General features: G+C 48.5%; 2 protein-coding genes across 2 annotated transcripts; one reads left to right on the top strand and one right to left on the bottom strand.

Annotated features, from left to right (window-relative positions):
- Positions 1-101: 101 nt before the first annotated feature.
- On the bottom strand, positions 102-4,828 carry TRNT1 (tRNA nucleotidyl transferase 1). Its single transcript, XM_063411707.1, has 7 exons — positions 4,555-4,828; positions 3,636-3,829; positions 2,972-3,110; positions 2,656-2,782; positions 2,284-2,477; positions 1,880-2,130; positions 102-1,248 (listed from the first exon to the last, which is right to left on the bottom strand). The coding sequence occupies exons 1-7, from the start codon at positions 4,688-4,690 to the stop codon at positions 1,000-1,002; spliced, it is 1,290 nt and encodes a 429-aa protein (XP_063267777.1). The 5' UTR covers positions 4,691-4,828; the 3' UTR covers positions 102-999.
- A 1,713-nt stretch (positions 4,829-6,541) lies between these two features.
- On the top strand, positions 6,542-19,273 carry IL5RA (interleukin 5 receptor subunit alpha). The gene is made up of 11 exons (XM_063411923.1): positions 6,542-6,621; positions 8,905-9,034; positions 10,486-10,631; positions 10,936-11,074; positions 11,539-11,671; positions 11,747-11,937; positions 12,663-12,808; positions 13,222-13,360; positions 14,587-14,683; positions 16,927-17,008; positions 18,802-19,273. Exons 2-11 carry the CDS (start codon positions 8,914-8,916, stop codon positions 18,892-18,894), a joined length of 1,287 nt encoding a protein of 428 aa, XP_063267993.1. The 5' UTR covers positions 6,542-6,621; positions 8,905-8,913; the 3' UTR covers positions 18,895-19,273.
- The last annotated feature ends 393 nt before the right edge of the window (positions 19,274-19,666 follow it).

A 19,666-nucleotide genomic window follows, 5' to 3' on the forward strand; every position in this document is an offset into this window, starting at 1 on the left:
CCCAGGAAAATCCCAGGCAGCTGGGAGGCTGTGGGAAAGCCCAAAATGCTGATTTTTCCCAGCATTGCTCCAGTGTTGCCATCTAGTGCTGCAACAGGATATCCAAGGAAAATGAAATCAGTTTATTTGTCACCATGGTTCTGTAGGAAACCTTCAACCTGCAACAAGATTTAGACACCCAAGAGCTGCTCCCAGAGATTTTTTACCAGCACACCAAAAACCCCAGGGATAGGAAAACATTCATAAAGTCCAGGAATAGCTCTGCTCCAAATCCCCACATTTCCAAGACAAGGAGCTGGATCTCCCCTTATTAATGTTAATTAACATTAATAGCTTGTCTCCCACCTGAAGTTGAAAATAAAATGTACAACCTTCACCAGCTTGCTGTGGATTTAGTTACTCAGTGATAAGTGACTGAAAAACTACTGAAAATTCATGATACTCACTCAGCCAAGGCATCCTTTTAACCCAAAACTGAATCTGGAATCCTGGAAAATAAAAGCAGTCCTAAAGAACAGCCTGGTTTTCCATGGCCAGGCTGTTGGGAACTGCTGGAGTGAGGATTTCCATCTGTTATCCAGCTTTATGGACAAAAAGAATTAAGGTAGAGCCCATTACTTCCATACATTCTCCTAGGCACATAAAACTCCCTCCATGATTTATCTAGAGGATGCAAAAATCCTTTTTGGGGGGATTTTGGTGTGTTTTTTTTGATATAGACAGTCAGGAGGAGAAAAATCTTGCTGTCACCTCTCATGCCCTAAGTCGGGATCAAACTGTAAATATTTATCACTAAAAACAGCAAAGAGAGGTTGAGGAGGTGGAGTTTGTCAACCAGTATTTGACATTATTACAGAAGGAAACCCCTCCTTGCAGAAGTTAGGAATTAATAATGCAGATGTTAAATGTGATGAATGCTCAGTTGGCTGGGAGAGGCTCGGTTTCCTGGGAGCTCAGTTCTCCTCGGATCAGGGCACACACAGCTCTGTGTTGTTCCCTTCATGGCTTCTTCAGGCAGCTCAGCAGCTCCTCTTTGTCCATGTGGTACCCACTCCTTTTCCACTCCTCCCTGAGCTGCTGCAGCGCTGTCCCAATCTCCTTCCCAGAGGACACCCCCATCTTGCGGAGGTCGTGGCCGCTGACGGGGAAGGAGGGCACTGCCCACTCCTGCATCTCCTTCAAGAGCTGCTCCTCCCCTTGGTACTTCAGCAGCTCCAAGATCTTGGAATTGGTGTTAGCTTCCCTAGACTAGGAGAGAAAAGGAGAAAAGGTTCAGTGTGGAACAGCAGAAACAGCTCCAAGTGTGCTCAGCACTGTGCTATTCCCTTTACTCCGTGTTAGGCAAGACCTTGGACAAGCTGGGACTGTGCAAGCGAGGAGCTCTCCTGCCTCACAGGGGTTAAAACTGAGCCTTGCAGGCTCTGGGAGATCCTTGGAGACTCCCTGAATCCCAGGTAAAAGCTGTAATCCTTGTCCATCCCCTTTCCTGGGCACTGGTTCCTGCCCTCAGTATCTGGTGCTGCTCCAGGAGTGCAGAATTCACCTGGAGGTGACCTCATTGTGCCCTGGAAGAACACCAGGAATTGCACTGATTTTCCATGCACAATTCAGAGCTGGATTTCATGGAAAAGAGCCAAATTCTCCTTGAGGTCCAGCTCCTGTTTCACATTTCAGCAGGACAGCACAGCAAACTGCCAGTCCCAGGTAAGGTCACAAGAAAATGAATGGGACATTTTTCAGCCTGACTGAAAATCAGTCCAAACTTTACTACAGGGTGCTCAGAACTGCTAAAACACAGCAGGATTGGTTTTTGGAAATGTCTTAGAATGAATTCAGTTCACTGTGAGGCCCCAGATGAAGCAATCAGAGCTCCACTCACATCCATCAGGAAGTCCTGGTACGGTCGAAGTGGTTCTGGCCCCGAGGCTTTGGTTAACTCCTGCCTGTGCTTCACCAAGAAAAGGCCGAGGTTTTTTTCCTCCTTGGAGATCTTCAGCCTCAGGTCCAGGTTTGTGACATCATCCTTCCCTTTGAACAAGGATGTCAGGACAGTCATGGGTTTTGGAGACAGATTTTGGATGTTTTTGGTGACTCTGGCAAATTCCTCTAAATTCCCATCAAGTGGTAGCCCTAAAAACACACAAAAAGCACAAAGAAGTGTTAATGAGAGAAGGGGGTGTTAGCACAGGGTAAAAATAAAATTAACTTCTGTGTGAACCCAAGTTAGATCTCAATATGCCACAAAATTCTGTCTGTAGGAAATCAGACTTCATTTCACTTTACCTATGTACTGGGCAATATCCAGCTCATACATAAGCTGAACCAAATGATTGACGTGGTTTCCAAGAAGAATTTTTTTCAGTTCCACCCAAATCCTTTCTCCTGATATTCCAGCCAAGCCTTTGGCATTTTCTTTAATTGCTTGCAGTGTATTGGCTTCATGATCTCCAGGTTCCTCTGCAATTCTTCCATAAAATCTGCCAAAGAAAACCCCTCAATGTTAGATTAGAAAACAATTCCACTTACAATCATAAAATCATCTAGGCTGGAAAGGAAATATGACAACTACAACTCTTTTTACACCAGTGGTACCTTTTTGCACATTTTTGAAACTTTATACAGTTTTATTTATCAAGGAAAGGCAAAACCTCTTACCTGAAGTATCTCAGGATTCTTAAATAATCTTCTTGTATTCTCTCAGCTGCCTTCCCCACAAATCTGATTTTCTTGTTTTGCAAGTCTTCATAGCCATTAAAGAAATCATAGAGTGTCCCATCCAAACCTAGAAAAGATGATAAAACAGAATATGAATTTGCAAATGTGGCTGACACAACGGCACACTCTCATGTGGAAATGAGCTGTGTGATTTGACCTGTCAGATCACCTCATGTATTCACACAGAGCTTTGACAGAGACAGAATTCACCAGCAAAACTCAGATTCACTGCTTCACTACTGTTTTTTGAATTTACCTAGAAACATGGAGTTGACAGTGAGATCCCTCCTCTCAGCATCCTTGTGCCAGTCCGTGGTGAACTCCACCTCGGCGTGCCGTCCATCGGTGACAACATCTATTCGGAGAGTGGTAATTTCAAAATTCTGTTCATGGAGCTGCAAATCCCACAGACAGCGTTACTTCCACACAGCCAGCAAGGAAATGAAATGAAAGAAATGCAAAAGCTGCTCATCTTTACAGCCCTGTGGCTGACACAGTGGGTGACACATGCACAGCAACGTGTGCTTTCATACAGAGCTGAGAAATAGAAACTTCTGAAAATAATCTTGATGGTTTTTATTTTCTACAGAGCCTGCAGAAATCCTCCTCTGCAAGACAGAGGAAACAGAACTTGAGAGGAAATCAGGAGCAGGAAATATTAGGACTGTGTGTGGCCAGCCAACATTATCGTTTCTGGTGATGGCACAGCAGCATGACTGGGCTACATGCATTAAAATATGATAATTACATGAATTCTACAATGAATAATCAAAAAAACCCCAACAAAACATTTCAGGCTTTAAAGCAGGGTCTAATTTAAACCCTTGCTGTGATACTGTAACAAATAAGGAGCAAATTTTCTGCTGGACCTGCTGCACATCCACACAGGCAGAAAAGATCCAAAGAAACCCCAAACCAACCCTGGCAGTGATGGTTCCGTGCTTTTCTCCTTTGTTGTTGATCAGACGAACCCCGGCTGCTGTGAACATTTCCTTCATCTCTGCTGGCGTGGCCGTGGTGGCAAAATCGATGTCCTGTGGTGTCACCCCGCTCAGTAAATCCCTCACGGCCCCTCCTGCTATCCTCAGCTCGTAGTTCTTCTTCTCAAACAGTTCTGCAAGGGAAGGGAAACCAAACAGCAATAAACCCCTGGCACAATCACCCATAACCTGCCTTCTCACAAAACTACGCTCACAGATGTAGGAATAAACACTCAAATATGCAGGATGCAGCAAATAACTCACAGATTCAAGCAAAATGCGCTAATTCGTGGCACAGGTATTCTCCCTGTCATTCTGACTGATTTTTCTGATGCTTTTCTGAAAACCTCACTACTGGCAGGTCTCTGGGTGGTCCTGGGACTCTGGGCTGGGGATGATTTTGAACAGTCAGGGGCTGACAAGGGGACAGAACTCAGATTATTCACAGTAGAGGACAGTGAGCCATGAACCCAGACTTCTGTAGGAACAACAGAGCATCGTGGAATCGCCTACAAAGGGGAAAACGAGTTCTGACACGTCCCTGCAGACTGCTGAGGGTGTTCGGCTGGAGAAGGCTCTGGGAGATTTTTTACCAGGCCATGGAGTGCCAGGGCAAGAGGGGACGGCAATAAGGGAGGGAGGGTGGGTTTAGGAGTGAGGTTTCCCTGTGAGGGGCTGGGCTGGAATTCCCAGAGCAGCTGTGGCTGTCCCTGGATCCCAAGGCCAGGCTGGACACTGGGGCTGGAGCAGCCTGGGGCAGTGGGAGGTGTCCCTGCCATGGCAGGGGTGGAATGGATGGGATTTAAAGGTCCGAACCAGCCGCTCAGGGCCGTTCCGGGCCTGCCCTGCCCGCACTCACCGGCCACGCTGCGCAGCCCCGGCGTGAAGAGCGCCTGGAACTGCGGCGCCTGCAGCCTCATGGCGCCGCTCCCGCCCAGCCGCCGCAGCAGCCGCAGCCCGGCCCTGCGGGGCACGGCCCAGAGCTCAGCCCACATCGGCGGGGCCCCGCCGCCCCGCGAGCCCGCCGCACCCGCCGGGAGCAGCGGCGGCGCCGGGCGATGAGCTCGGAGCGGCGCCGGGCGATGAGCTCGGAGCGGCGCCGGGCGATGAGCTCGGAGCGGCGCCGGGCGATGAGCTCAGAGCGGGCCGGGCCCGGCAGCGGCTCCGCCCGGCGCTCCGCCCGCTCCGCCCGCCCCGCCCGCCCCGCCCGCTCCGCCCGCCCCGCCCGCTCCGCCCGCTCCGCCCGCTCCGCCCGCTCCCTCAGCGGCACCGCCCCGCCCGCGCCCCGCCGCGAGAGGCTTAGGAAAATACTGACAGAATGGCACAGTCAGTGTGTCACAGAGTCACACAATCACCGTGTCACACAGCCACACAATCACCGTGTCACAGAGTCACACAATCACTGAGTTACAGAGTCACACAATCACCGTGTCACAGAGTCACACAATCACTGTGTCACACAGCCATACAATCACTGTGTCACACAGCCACACAATCACCGTGTCACAGAGTCACACAATCACTGTGTCACACAGCCATACAATCACTGTGTCACACAGCCACACAATCACTGTGTCACAGAGTCACACAATCACTGAGTTACAGAGTCACACAATCACTGTGTCACACAGCCATACAATCACTGTGTCACAGAGTCACACAATCACTGAGTTACAGAGTCACACAATCACTGTGTCACACAGCCATACAATCACTGTGTCACAGAGTCACACAATCACCGTGTCACACAGCCACACAATCACTGTGTCACAGAGTCACACAATCACTGAGTTACAGAGTCACACAATCACCGTGTCACACAGCCACACAATCACTGTGTCACAGAGTCACACAATCACTGTGTCACAGAGTCACAGGGTTGGAAGAGATCTCCAAGGTCATCGAGTCCAACCCAGCCCCGACACCTCAACTAAACCACGGCACCAGTGCCACATCCAGGCTTTATTTAAACACATCCAGGGATGGTGACTCCACCACCTCTCTGGGCAGACATTCCAGTACTTTATTACTCTTTCTGTAAAAAAGCTTTTTCTTGATATCTAGCCTATTCCCCTTGGCACAGCTTGAGGCTGTGTCCTCTCGTTCTGTCAGTGCTGCCTGGAGAAAGAGCCCAACCCCACCTGAGCACAGGCACCTTTCAGGGAGCTGTAGAGATTGATAAGGTCACCCCTGAGTCTCCTTTTCTCCAGGCTGAACACCCCCAGCTCCCTCAGCCCTTCCTCACAGGGTTTGTGCTCCAAGCCTCTCTCCAGCCTCTCTTCCCCCTCTGGACACAGCACTCAATGTCCTTCCTAAACTGAGGGGACACAGCTGGACACAGCACTCAATGTCCTTCCTGAACTGAGGGGACACAGCTGGACACAGCACTCAATGTCCTTCCTGAACTGAGGGGACAGAGCTGGACACAGCACTCAGTAGAAGACATAAAAGGTTTAGTGTGGCTTCGTCTGCATGGCCAGAGCTTTGGACAAGGTGGCATTAAAAAAACTGGACAGAACATGCACAGTTTTCCAGCAGTGCCTGGGTGTGATTTTCTGGGGGAAGAACAAATTGGGATATCAGCAGTGTGGCTGTAGGTTATTTCTTCGCAGTCAGTCATCACATTCCTGCTCTTGAAAAGTCATCAGAGAACTCTCAGACCATTGTGTATAATTAACTCTTAATAAATAAAATAAACCAATTTCTTGGCTGGACCGTGCTTGTCTGGAGCCTTCCACCCTGTGGTTAAATCCACAGTTCCCTTTTTCAAGGCGTGCTTATCTCTCTTGTCCTCTGCCATCTCTTGTGAGGTGCCAGCCCCGCTGGTACTTGAAAGGCAGCAGTTCTAAGAGAAAGCCACAGGGAGGGCACCCAGAGGATGGGGAGCAAACAGAGCCAGCTCTTCACGGGACTTTGAGATCCCCAGGTAACCTCTGGAGGCGTCTGGAGTGCTTTGGGTCTGCCTCGTGCTTGCTTTGAAGACAGAAAAGGTCCTGCTTTAAAGTCATTTTTCACTGGGAAAAGCACCTGGGATCTGCTGCTGCTTCGTTGCTTGTGAGGTGTTGGGGCACGTCAGCTGTAAGGGAGAAAATCATTACTTTTGGGAGGCTGTTTCTTGTGTTTTGGATTTCTGCTGGCCTTGTGAAAGGAATATATTCCTTGCTCAAAGGGAATATCCCCTTTCCTCTCTGCTTATTACTTATGTAACCAAACCATAATCAAAACTCTGTCCTGAAAACTTACCGTATCCATTTTAGTGAGGAACATAATCCTCTTGCAGCCTTCTAGTTACCATCTTCACTTGCATTTTTGCACCTACTTGCACTTACACTTTGATTCTCTTTTCAGCAGTTTCCCCCATGAAACAGGGTGTCACAGACTGCAGTTTATGCTCAGGGGCTGTGGTCTTACACAGCTGCAGAAATACAGCTTCCAAAAGCTGTGCTTTCAGTCTTAGGCACGAAAAAATGAGCTGAAAAGAACAGGATGATAATTCAGAACTCATCTGAATTACAATTTATATCCAGTTTCAGGTCAGTAATGTGCTGCACAGAAAATGTAAGATCTAATACAGGCAAGCTTTTAGGCAGCAGCAAAAAAAATTCTTTACAATCTTTTAGGAAGTATAGGGAAAAGAAAAACCAGAACCCTTAACTTTTTATGAACAAATAATAATAAAAAATCCACAGGTAGCCAAACCCACTTCAAATAAACCCAAGGGAGAATCAGATATTATAGTTATGATAATGCCTGAAACCAACACACACTGACATTATTCAGGTAGATGTGAATGCTAAGCACTTGCAAAACATGCGGCTTTTAAAAGATTTTTTAAAAATAATGTACTGAAGTCATTGCTTTTTTAAAGAAAACAAAAGAGTGAATGCTCTCAGCAGTGCAATAATGAAGCTTCTTTGCTCCCAAAGTTGCTTTTTATTTTCAAGGGTGTGAGGATAATGAATTTTTGCTTCTAAACAGAGAGAAAAGTTATTAGAGTATTTAATAGTCTCATCGGGTAAATGAAAGGATGTTTCTTGAAGCAGCAAAGAAAGCCTGACACCAGTGATTTGTGCAGGCATCAATGGGTGCTGTAAAGAATATTTATCCCTTTTTCTGTGATTTGCTACATTTTGGGAGAACCAAAATGCCTGTCCAAGATGTCATTCCATAACCCAAAGTACACAAAAAATCAACCCCTGGCTCCCCAGGAATAATCCATGAACAAACTCCCGAGTTTCAGCTGGCTTTGTGCACATTGGGGCTGTCAGGAAAGCAGAGAGGCACAAAATGTGAATAGAGATAATGAGGGGACTTGCACATTAAAAACACACTCTACTGTAGATGATGTGTCATTTTAATGAACTCAGCACTCAGACTGCATTTTGAAAAATAGTTACTGTACAGCAGAATTATTCCAACTGTGATCAGTGGGAGTGCTTCCAGTCCCTGGGTTATTCCTGCTCATTACCATTGGAAAATATTGTGTTTTCCATGTGAGCAATTGCTGTAGTGCCCCAGGGAGGTGGTGAGATTGGGCTGGGGGGTGCATTTCTCTTCAAAAAGAACATTTTGGAGAGCTGCTGTTCTGAATGCCCATATTTATATGAGGTTATACATGAATGATTACACAGAGATTTTTTTTTTTCTCCCAGTAATTCACAAAACAATCCGTAGGAAAATGCTGGGTTTAAGCATTAAAAACTGTTGTTCATTTAAATTAGAAAGAAGCAAAGCAGCTTCTCTTACACCTAATAATTAACGGTGGAGAATTAGCCTTGAGGTGAGCAGTGACTGTGTCTTTAGAGAGCTTTATTGGAGGAGTAACTAGAAAGTAAATCCCACTAAGCAGGTATTTCATATAGAGTGAGAGCTAAAAACACTGTAATTTCTGTTCTTGGAGGAAACGGGGCTCCCCCCAAAGCCAGTCCACACGAACCTGACTCACTTTTCATGGAGAAATGCTCCAATTCCGAGGATGCTCTGAACATCCCCACAGGAAGGTTTGAAACCAGCAGCTTTTCAGAGAGGGCTGGCAAAGGGAGCACCATGAAATGTGCCCGGGGGTACCTCTATTAAATTTAGCTCCCACAAGAAGCATTTTCCTGCAAGAAAAGAGGAGTCTATCCCTGCCAGGCAGCATTTCCCTCCTTTGATGGTGGGGATAGATCACGGTCCGTGTTTGGGTGTTTAACCCTGTGTTCATTTTCAGCTCCTGTAAATGGTGACCAGGCCCGTGTGCTGCTGCCTGGCCGTGCCCCTGCACCACCCAAAGATGACCAGAGGGATGGGACTGTTCCTGCTGCTCCTCTGGGCAGCAGACACACCTCAGGGTGCAGCAGGTGAGGAGTTCCCTGCCAGGGCACAGCTCTGTCCCTCTTTGTGCTGGGCAGACACACCTCAGGGTGCAGGAGGTGAGGAGTTCCCTGGTTCCTGCTCCTCTGGGCAGCAGATGCACCTCAGGGTGCAGGAGGTGAGGAGTTCCCAGCTCCAGGGCACAGCTCTGGTCCCTCTTTGTGCTGGGCAGACACACCTCAGGGTTCAGGAAGTGAGGAGTTCCCAGGTTCCTGCTCCTCTGGGCAGCAGATGCACCTCAGGGTGCAGGAGGTGAGGAGTTCCCTGGTTCCTGCTCCTCTGGGCAGCAGATGCACCTCAGGGTGCAGCAGGTGAGGAGTTCCCAGCTCCAGGGCACAGCTCTGGTCCCTCTTTGTGCTGGGCACCGTTCTGCACGTGGATAAAGCAGGGGTGTCCATTGCTGTCCTGTGTTGTACCCTGCACCCTGTCCCACGTTGTTCCCAGCTGGTGACTGGTTTGCCTTGGCAGGAAAGAATCTCAAATCATGGACACACACCTTGTGTTGGGGTTCTCTGGGCCTTTATGGGACACTTTTCCAACTGCTGTGTCTGTGCTTGAAAACAGAACTCATGGGCATCAAAGGCTGCAATCACAGGAGAAGAGAAGTGGGGGCTGATCATGGAATCCCAGAATGGTTTGGGTTGGAAGGGACCGTAAAGCCCACCCAGTGCCACCCCTGCCATGGCAGGGACACCTCCCACTGTCCCGGGGTGCTCAGAGTCACATCCAGCCTGGCCTTGGGCACTGCTGATGGCCCTCAGCTCCCTGGGGTTTGGCAAATGAGGGAGGGCAGGCTCTGAAGAACTGGAGGAGAGCAGATGGATAATTTCACTGCCCTGCTGTTTATATGTTACCATTTCCCCCAGCATGAGATCCTCCTCATTTCCATGGAGCTCCAGAGATCCTTCTTGCCCTGTCATTTCGAATTATTGTTCCCATCCTTCCATGTTTTCTTCCATTTGTGCTTAATTCCTCTGTTCATCACTGTGGTTCTACTGTCACGTGCAGCTCCTCGTGGCTCTCAGCCTTCTCTTTGAAAGCTCCTCATGTTGCCCTCTCCTGCAAGCTGATGTGGGTGAGAAATTTTCATGCAGCTGATCACTCCATCAGCCCCATTTCTTACGTCTCTGTGACAATGAGGACCAAGATGAAAACTCTGAACCTAATTAACAAGCCAAATGTAATCTATCATAGTAATTTTCAAGTTGAAACTGTTATAAAAATTTCATTTTTTTGAGCTAAGTTTTAATAAACTCTTATTTGATGGGGTTTTGGTTATTTAGATTTTTTTTGTCAAATATTAGAAATATTTTACAAAGAGCTGTTGAGAGAAAAAAATAAATTATTTGCTCATATTGTTGATTGCTTGCAAACAGGTATGGCTCTAAATGATTGACTGGATTGGACATTCACGGATATTTCTGTTTCTCCCTTCCAGTTCAGGTTTTGCCACCTGTAAACTTCACCCTGACAGTCTCTGCATTAGCACAAGTGCTGTTGCACTGGGAACCAAACCCTGCTCAGGAACAAAGCAACTCCACCATTAGATACGACGTGGAAATCCTGAGCCCTGTGCCGGAAGAGGTAAGAGAAAAAACCAACCAAGGATCCTGAGAAGGCCAAATCCCTGCTGTTCTCTTTTATCTCAACACATGCTTTGGGAGCTGCAGGGATTCCCTCAGCTCTCGTTCCCTTATGGACCCGGCTCTGCTGGGACGAGCCTCGGGAATTGCAGTTTTCACCTTGAGGGGAGGACGGAGCCTGGCTTTAAGTCCTGGCCCCCATTCAGCTGAACTCAGACCTCACCCCGATGTCTGGTCAGTCTTTGCCGGTCCCTTACTCTGCCTCCCATCCCCTGTGGTGTTCACCTGGTATTTTTTATTTCCAGTATGACACCAAGAGGACTCAGAGTGTCCGAACTGTGGCGCTCCACGACGGCTTCTCGGCGCGCGTGCGGACCCTGCTGCTGCAGGGGCACCTGCAGATGGGCAGTGCCTGGGTGCAGGGACACCTCCCACCTCTGCCAGGTGAGGCAAGGGCTGGATTTTGTGTCCTGCCCCAATCTGTGCACTAAACGTGAAAAGGAGGCCGGTTTAGTTCTTTCAAATAAAAACACAGCGTTTTCCGCCCTGCCTGCTACAGAGGGATTTAGCCCAGACCTTTCTCTGCTGCAGTGGAGGCTGGAGTACAATCTGGAGGTGCAAAATGTCAATAACACCTATAAAATTTTCTAACATTGCTGTGCTGAGGCTGAGCTAACCCAGCGTGGTGCACTGAGGCTGTTGTTGCCCTGTCACACATGTGTGTGGCACAGCTTCACTCCCTTGGGAATCCGCGTCCTTCCCAAGCCGTGACGAGGACACACAGCTATAACAGCCCTGGAAATTACTGATGGATTCCCAACTGGAATCCGAGTGTTTTAGCAACAGGACCTTGTTATGATTTTTGCAGTGAGGTTTTCTCCCTGCTCAGCCGTTCCTTGCCTCTCCAGGTGCTGCAGGGACCTCTGTCACCAACCTGTCCTGTGTCACTCGTGTCACCAGCGCTGGCAGTGCCTCTCTCCGTTGCACTTGGCTCCCTGGCCAAGGGGCGCCAGAAGACACCGAATATTTTCTGTTTTACAGGTTGGTGTTTGCTCCTTTCCCAGCCAGCAGTGAGTTCCTTTCAGAGCACCCTGTCTCACCAGCATTTTAATTTAGGTACGAGGCTCACACGGAGGAATGTCCCACCTACAGCAGGGACAGGTGGAACAGGAACATTGAGTGCAGATTTTCAAGGACTTGGATTAAACCTGGGGAGATTGACAACCTCATTGTCATTCACATTAATGGCTCCAGCAAACGTGCTGCAATCAAGCCTTTTCAGCAGCTATTTAACCAAAATGCCATCGGTGAGTAGGAGTACATTAAAAAAAAATCAAAAATGTCTGGCAGGATTGTCAAAAAGTGAGGAAATTCTGTTGGATTGAGTGGTTCTTGATGCAGGTGAAAGGATGTGTTGATTTTGTGTAGTCATCTTGAGGAAATTGGAAGAAATACCTGGATTGTTTTAGCTAAATTTGATTTTAATCATCTATTTTAAATTATAGAATGGCAAAACTAAAAGCTAGTAAAGACAATTAGTTATTCTGTTTGTTAGCCAAATCATGATTCCCAATATTAGTTTTCAGTTGATTTAGTCAATATACCTTAAAAGACAGTTTTTATTACCCTTAATCTTGCAGCTAAACAACAGCTGAATTCCTTTGATTTTTTTTCCACTTTTCAATAACTTTCCTGGCTACAGCTGCATTTTCTCTTTCTTGGAAATGAAGTTTTTCTAACTGTTCTATCATTAATTTAATACTGCTGTGGAAATTAATTTATTAAACTCCTCTTTCCCCAGTAATCTAATTTTCCAAAACTTTTAAGTGGATTTTCCAAACTGTTTTCCTATAACTATTACCACAAATGTAGTTATTCCTCCTAAATCCTTATCTTTTCAGTCCAAAAAGGGAAATAAATTCAATGAGTATAGTTCCTGAATGGAAACACTATCAGGTTATAAAATGCTCCCATTTTTAGTATTTAAACTTGTCTCTATAAATAACTCACCAGTAGGGTTTTCTTTTTGCAGAGAAAGTGAATATTCCCAGAAATATCAGCGTATCCCTGCAGCAAAATGATCTCCTGGCCGTGTGGGAGAAGCCAATTTCTCCTTTCCATGAGGAATGTTTTGAATATGAATTTTATCTCACCAACATGAGGTCAGGTAACAAGCAGGTAATGGCTGCTCCAGCATCCCAGATTCTCCAGCATTCCTGTCCTCTGCAGCTGGAATTTGCCTTCCTCTTTTCCTCGGTGCCTTTCATATCTGCAACAAACCATCCCCAAGGAACTTGGGAAAGCAGGACAAAATTGGATTTATTCAGTTTATGCATCTGGGTTAAGAAGAGTTTTTGCCATCTTGAAAACGCTGAGGAAGAATGGAAAAATGAGGCGTTTTCCAGGAATTTTCCCTGGAATATTGGCGTATTAGGAAAAGTTACATCTATAAAAATGGAGCTCTTACCTCCAAAGAAAGACCAGCTAATCACAGTTAATAAAAAGAATAAAAAGATAAACGTGTTTCAATTTGTTTTCTGAATGGCTGGGTCTTAATTAATCTCTAAGAGCACAAATTGTTCTCCTGACAGATCCTGAAAATCCCCTCCAGCAGCTTCCGAGTGCGGCTGGACGGGAGCAGCAGGTATTCCCTGAGGATCAGGGCCAGCCACAACCACCTCTGCCGAGCCAGGGGCTTCTGGAGTGACTGGAGTGAAATCATCCACGTGGGTGAGAATTCCCATTATTCCACTGCTGGGGAGCTCCTGCCTGATCAGACATCCCGGAATTCTACCAGGAAAACAGGGATTGGAAGGAAAAACCTGACTTGTTAATGCCAAGATTTAAATCTGTTTTGTTAAAAATAAACTGCTGCACAAGGATTGGTTTTAGGCAGTGCTTTGTGGATATTCTCAGAGATTGATTTAAACTTTTCTTGCATCTTTTCAGTCTGTTCAGGTGTTTCCCTGCCCTCGTTGTGCTGTTCATGCTGGAAATAAATGAGAGGCCGTGTCAACCATTAATTCACTGAAATTCTCTCACCCCTTCAGTGCTGAGGGGAAAAAGAGCAGGATCTCAGCATCCTTCAGCATCCCCATTGCTGGGGAGCAAACACTGCCTGAGCAGGAGCCTGAATCCCAGAATTCTAATGGGAAACAGGAAAACAGGGCTTTGGATTTAATTTACTGAAATTATCTCACCCCTTAAATGCTGGAGGGAAAAAAGACATGATTTTAGCATCTTTGGAGCCTGATTATTTGCCCCACTCTGTTTTGTATTTCCTGCTTGCTGAGCAGGTTGTTCTGGAAATAACAGTTCCCTTATCACTGCACGTTATCAACTGTTTGTTCTCAGACATCCTCCTTTGCTCTTATCTCTGGAGTTTCTTAACTTCCTTGTTTTCACGTAAAAAATACTCTGTTACACTCTCCTGTTTGCTACATCTCCTCCCTTATCTCATGAATTCAAATTTTCAGTGTTTTGCCTCCTTTCTCCAACACATCCCCATGACCTCCCCACCTGGCTCACACAGCAAATGTGGAAAATTCATTTTGAGGACAAAACAAAGTTGTTCTTCCCTAAGAATGTATTTAAATCTCAACCACATCCAAGGACAGGACCACTTAATTCTGTTTTTCTCATGGAAAGGGGTTTTTAGGGGCTTGTTGCTGTTCATTGGCACAATAACTTTCTCAGCCCCTTGTTCTCTCCTTTACGTCAAAATGAAAGAAAATTATGGTTGAAATCAGAAATTCAGAAACTCTTCCTGAAGCTCTGTATTTCATTTCTTATTCTAGATATCAAGTCCTCAAAATCTGCACGTTCATTTGTGATCTGAACACAACCATATTAAACAGCTGATGAAATATTTACAATATTTCAATTCCAAACACATTTCAAATAATCGGTACTAAAATAATACATTTAATGTATTTATTTTTTTCCTTGAAATTCAGGCCAAAATAAACTGGAGAATTCCACAGCCTGGATACTCACTCTGCTCTGTGTGTCCACATCCTGCTCATTCCTGCTTGTTGCTATAATATGCAAAATGTAAGTATTAGTTTGGTTTTTTTTATTATAATATAACCAAGGACCAGGTATTCAACTAATGTGAGGAGATGTCACAAACTTTGCTTAATTCTGAGAAAAAGTTGAGTTTGACTAAATATACAAAGCAAAAATAATCAGCCTCATTAATTATCGGTAATAACATTCAGCAAAACTGGTGGGGTAAGAGAGTTATTCAATTTAACCTTATACAAAAACCCATATATTGAGTGAGGTGAATTTGTTAAAATTTGTTAAAAATCAGTTTGTCTTTATTTCTTCACTTACATTTACCCCCTTTGGAGATCCTGGAACACATACAGGGTGAGAAATAAATCCAGGGTACAGCTCTACTCAACTTGGGGATGCTGTAGTAATGCATTTTATGATTTTAATCCAAATTTCAGGGAGCTTTTCCAGCTTCAGCTATTTGCTGCTACCTTGGTTGCTTCCAGGGGTTTCTCTGCGGTGTAAAATTCCCCGACACCCAAAGGCTCATTACCTCCTCTCTTTGCCAACGTGATGAAATTTTCACCTCCCTGCTGCACTGAATTTCGTGGAGCTGCTCCCCTTATTCCACCCTTCCCTGCTGCTCCTTCTTCTGCTCTGATCCCCAGCCCGCCCCGGGAGGATGGGGAGGTGTCAGAAGATGAAACACACGGTTGTACCTGCAGATATTGAGAAAAGAAAAATCGAGTGGGTTTCCTAGATCACAGTTTCATTAGTACTCTCTGTTTTCACTGCTCTTGAAAATTCATGAAGTGCACTCTGCAGCTCCAGCCACGGGATCCTTTCCAATTTCATGCGATTTGCAGCCATTATCAGGAATTTCATTACAGCAAAAAGGTCTATAAATTTTTCTGTGTTCTTGCAGGCATCAGGGATAAAGCCCAGCATTTGGGAGGAGTGCTGCAGGGCAGAGGAGCCCTCTGGGACTGCTTGGGCAGAATTTTCCCTCAGCAGAGGCTGAGGGGTTGGAGTCCTGATAAAAACCACAATTGAAGGTGTTCCTGGTCTGCCCCTGCCTTGAGCACTGAGCAGCTTCTGTATTTCTGTGGGAATAACATTTTCTCCTGGAGGCGAGCCCACAGGAGGATGGGGTCAGCACCCTGCCCTGGCATGGGGGCACTCAGTGCCCTCCTCACCCCAAAATCAGGGTGCAGCAGCCCCCCAGCCCCCCACCCTGGAAACATCTCTGCTTCCTCCAGAGCACACCCTGGTACCAGCTCTGGGCTGAGCACTCCTCACTCAGACCAAGCTCCCGTTGAAACCTGCCCCTTTAGAGATGGGGCAGTCCAGGGCTGGAGGCAGCGGGAGTGTTCCAGCACCTGGGATGTGATCCTGGAGGAGATCTGAGTTCTGGGATGTATCAGAGACAAGGGCAAGGTGATCCTGGAGGAGATCTGAGTTCTGGTGGGTATCAGAGACACGGGCAAGGTGATCCTGGAGGAGATCTCAGTTCTGGCGTGTATCAGAGACAAGGACAAGGTCTGTCTGCAGCACCTGCTATCACAAACCCCCTGTGCTGCGAGCCCAGCCAGGACAGGGGTGCCAGGCAGGGCGGGGGTCCCAGGGGTGCCAGGCAGGGCGGGGGTCCCAGGGGTGCCAGGCAGGGCGGGGGTCCCAGGGGTGCCAGGCAGGGCGGGGGTCCCAGGGGTGCCAGGCAGGGCGGGGGTCCCAGGGGTGCCAGGCAGGGCGGGGGTCCCAGGGGTGCCAGGCAGGGAGGGGGTCCCAGGGGTGCCAGGCAGGGTGGGGGTCCCAGGGGTGTCAGCAGGGTGAGTTATCACAGCACTGAGCTGAATTTTTGCATTCAGCCGTCCCTGCTGCCTCCCCTGCTGCTCCCGGCTCCCTCGGTGCACAGTTATTTGTGGTTGCTCTCCCACCACCACGCACTGCAGTTTGTGTCCAGAAACCAAAGCCTGACCCGAGGCAGCTTGTCTGGGCTGTCCAGACAGGTACCTGACAGCAGAGCCCACGGGAGGAGCAGCAGCACAAACAGATCAGAGCCACTCATTTCTCCCCAGACAGCCCCAAAGCTCCGGCACTGGATGGGAGCGGCCGTGGCTGCAGAGGGAGAGCTGGGGACAGCCTCACCCACCTGCTCCGTGTCACCTGCCTGTCCCCAGGGCCAGAGGTGTCCTGGGAGGAGTGGCACAGCCTGCCCAGCTCCTTGATTTATTTCCCCGTGCCCTCATCCCCCAGGAACATCCCCCATCCCTCACATCCCTGCACTGCTGTTCTTACAGAAACCACGTTTGGAGCAAACTGTTCCCACCAATCCCAACGCCCAGCAACAAATTCCGAGACCCTTTCCCAGTTGACTATGAGGTAAAATAATATTTTTGTGTTTGTTTGTTTGTTTTAAAAGAAAATGAATGCTTTTGTTTGTGTGCAGCTTTCCCCCTGTAAGGCTGAGAGCAAAGAGGGTCACAGAATCTTTAAATCTCGAAAAGATCTCCAAGACCATTAAGTCCAGCCCCATGCCCACTAAACCCATTGAATTCAGCAGTTCCTGAGGCTGTTTTTGGCATCCTCACTGCTGTGGCAGGTTCTCACCTCGCTGTGTGGCTGCTTCCTTTGCCCAGGACAGGTCCCAGTCTGCTGCAGCTCTGGATCTGGCTGTGTGTGCTGTTGTTGTGTTTTGGGAAGGGTTAAAAATGAGCAGAAGGATTAAGTGCTATTGTCAAGGGCTTTGCTCACATACACTGAATTTCAGGCACACCCGTGGCTCTGCCTTTTGTAAGGAAATGCAGTTTGTCCCCATCCCAGCAGAGAGCTCTGCCTTGGCAGAGACTGCAGGGTGACTCCTGAAGAGCTGATTTTGTTCAGCCTAACAATTCAAAATGTTTTGCTCCCACTGTTAAGCTGGACTTAATCCTTTCTGCGTTTGCTGTTACTTCTGATAAATACATTTACCTTACAGATGAGATAAACCCCTCATTGTCTGCTCAGGGGAAGGGCTGCTCAGCAACTTGATTTTCATTTGTCCCCTTGGAACAGGGGGTTGATTTTTTGCATCTTGTTCTTGCTCCATGGTCTGGTCAAGGAAACAGGCTTGAAAGGTTATCATACAGTGTTTGTTTTGAATTAAATGGTGTAAAATACCACGGCTTGGGGCATCACAGCTAAGAATATGAGAAACAGCAAATATTAATGCTGCAGCTACAAAATATGAGCTTGCAAAGCAGGCTCACATTCTCATAAGCAGCACTGCCCTGTTTTGGGTCTCTTTGCTCAAAGTGAGCTGCCCGTGGTGGGTGACAGCAGCCAGAGGCTTTCTGCTGGCCCCACAGCCACAGGGCTGGTGGCACTGGCAAGGACAGTGAGGACATGACCCAGGTCCCTGCTGAGGTCACCAGGGAGAGGGAGGATGTTTGTTGGGGACGCTCAGTTCCTAAATTTGATGTAAACAGGGCTGAGGTGACGAAAGCCCTGCACGGTGGTGGCCGTGGGTAGCTGCTTGTCCCTGCTCTGTCCCCTGCCACCCTGCAGGGCTTCCCAGCAGCTCAGCCCCTGCTTCTGCTCCTCCTGCACCTCACCAGCCCTGTGCACATTGTCTGTGCAGCTCTGCCCCATCAATGGCCTTTGCTGGGTGTATTCAGAGGAATTCCCGTGCCTCAGACCAGGATCCCTCACTGAAGGAGTGGTCAGGCCCTGGAAAGGCTCCCCGGGGTGGAGTCACCATCCCTGGAAGTGTTCCAAACCCACCTGGTTTTGGATGTGGCCCTTTGTGATGGGATTTAGTGGGTGTGGTGGGATCTGACTGAAGGTTGCACTTGATGATCTTGGAGGTCTTTTCCAGCCTTAATGATTCCATGGTTCTGTGCCCTCCTGCTCCTCCTGCACTCTTTGTCCTTGGCTACAGAGCGGTGGCCACTGTGGGGAAATGTGGAAATTGGGGAATTTGGGCCTGCAGGGCTTGAGGGACAGAGGATGAGCAGCTCTGTCAGAGCTTCAGCCGGAGGTGAGAATCCTCCTGTTGAGCCCAATGCTTCTGATCTCCTACACCGTGAAACCCTTTGTGCTAATCCCTCTCTAAATGCACCAATTTGAACACTTGACTCTCCCCCAGCCCACAGCACCCCCTTCTCCCCCAGCTCCAAGGGGTGTTTGCTTTGCAGAGGGCACGGACCTGCGGCAGCTCCACGGAGACCGAGGTGGGCAGGCTGCCCCAAGGCCTCTCCTGCAGTGTCCTGGAGGACTCCGTGTTCTGAGAGGCTCCACGGTGCCACCCACCAGGGCAGGGTCACCTCTCCGTGTCCCTGTTCCCAGTGGGGAGCAGAATTTGCCTCCACCAGGCGCCTTTTTACCAAGCAGAAGGCGCCGGCTCAAGCAGGATTTGTGGCACAAGGGCTGTGTGGGGAAACAAAAGCTTGCAAAAGAGCCAATGGATTCATTTCTCCTGGTTGGCAGCTTAATCTTTTGGGTGTTTGCTTTACCTTGCTCTGACAACTGGAGATGCAAACTGGGTTTGGCACGGCCCTGTGGATGCAGCAAGGTGATCCTGGCAATGGCCAAGAGGGGTCAAACACTGGGAAAAGAAGAAAAAAGTTGGGAAGTGCCCAGTGCTGCCACCCCCAGTGCTGCCACCCCCACGGCTGCCACCCCCACGGCTGTCACCCCCACGGCTGCCACCTCCAGGGCTGTCACCCCCAGGGCTGTCACCCCCAGTGCTGTCACCCCCACGGCTGCCACCCCCAGGACTGTCACCCCCAGTGCTGTCACCCCCAGGGCTGTCACCCCCACGGCTGTCATCCCCATGGCTGCCACCCCCAGGGCTGTCATCCCCATGGCTGTCACCCCCATGGCTGCCACCCCCAGGGCTGTCACCCCCAGTGCTGTCACCCCCAGGGCTGTCACCCCCACGGCTGTCATCCCCATGGCTGTCACCCCCACGGCTGCCACCCCCAGGACTGTCACTCCCAGTGCTGTCACCCCCAGGGCTGCCACCCCCAGTGCTGTCACCCCCAGGGCTGCCACCCCCAG

The sequence above is a fragment of the Prinia subflava genome, chromosome 14, assembly GCF_021018805.1.
Source record: "Prinia subflava isolate CZ2003 ecotype Zambia chromosome 14, Cam_Psub_1.2, whole genome shotgun sequence".
NCBI classification, from domain to species: Eukaryota; Metazoa; Chordata; class Aves; order Passeriformes; family Cisticolidae; genus Prinia; species Prinia subflava.

Excerpts from the sequence above, each read along its gene's own strand:
- IL5RA (XM_063411923.1), top strand. The coding sequence starts at position 8,914 with ATGGTGACCAGGCCCGTGTGCTGCTGCCTGGCCGTGCCCCTGCACCAC. Across the intron at positions 9,035-10,485 it reads CACACCTCAGGGTGCAGCAG|TTCAGGTTTTGCCACCTGTA; the intron begins GTGAGGAGTTCC and ends TCTCCCTTCCAG. Across the intron at positions 11,672-11,746 it reads GAATATTTTCTGTTTTACAG|GTACGAGGCTCACACGGAGG; the intron begins GTTGGTGTTTGC and ends ATTTTAATTTAG.
- TRNT1 (XM_063411707.1), bottom strand. The coding sequence starts at position 4,690 with ATGTGGGCTGAGCTCTGGGCCGTGCCCCGCAGGGCCGGGCTGCGGCTG. Across the intron at positions 3,830-4,554 it reads GGGGCTGCGCAGCGTGGCCG|AACTGTTTGAGAAGAAGAAC; the intron begins GTGAGTGCGGGC and ends CTTCCCTTGCAG. Across the intron at positions 2,478-2,655 it reads AGAATCCTGAGATACTTCAG|ATTTTATGGAAGAATTGCAG; the intron begins GTAAGAGGTTTT and ends TTTCTTTGGCAG.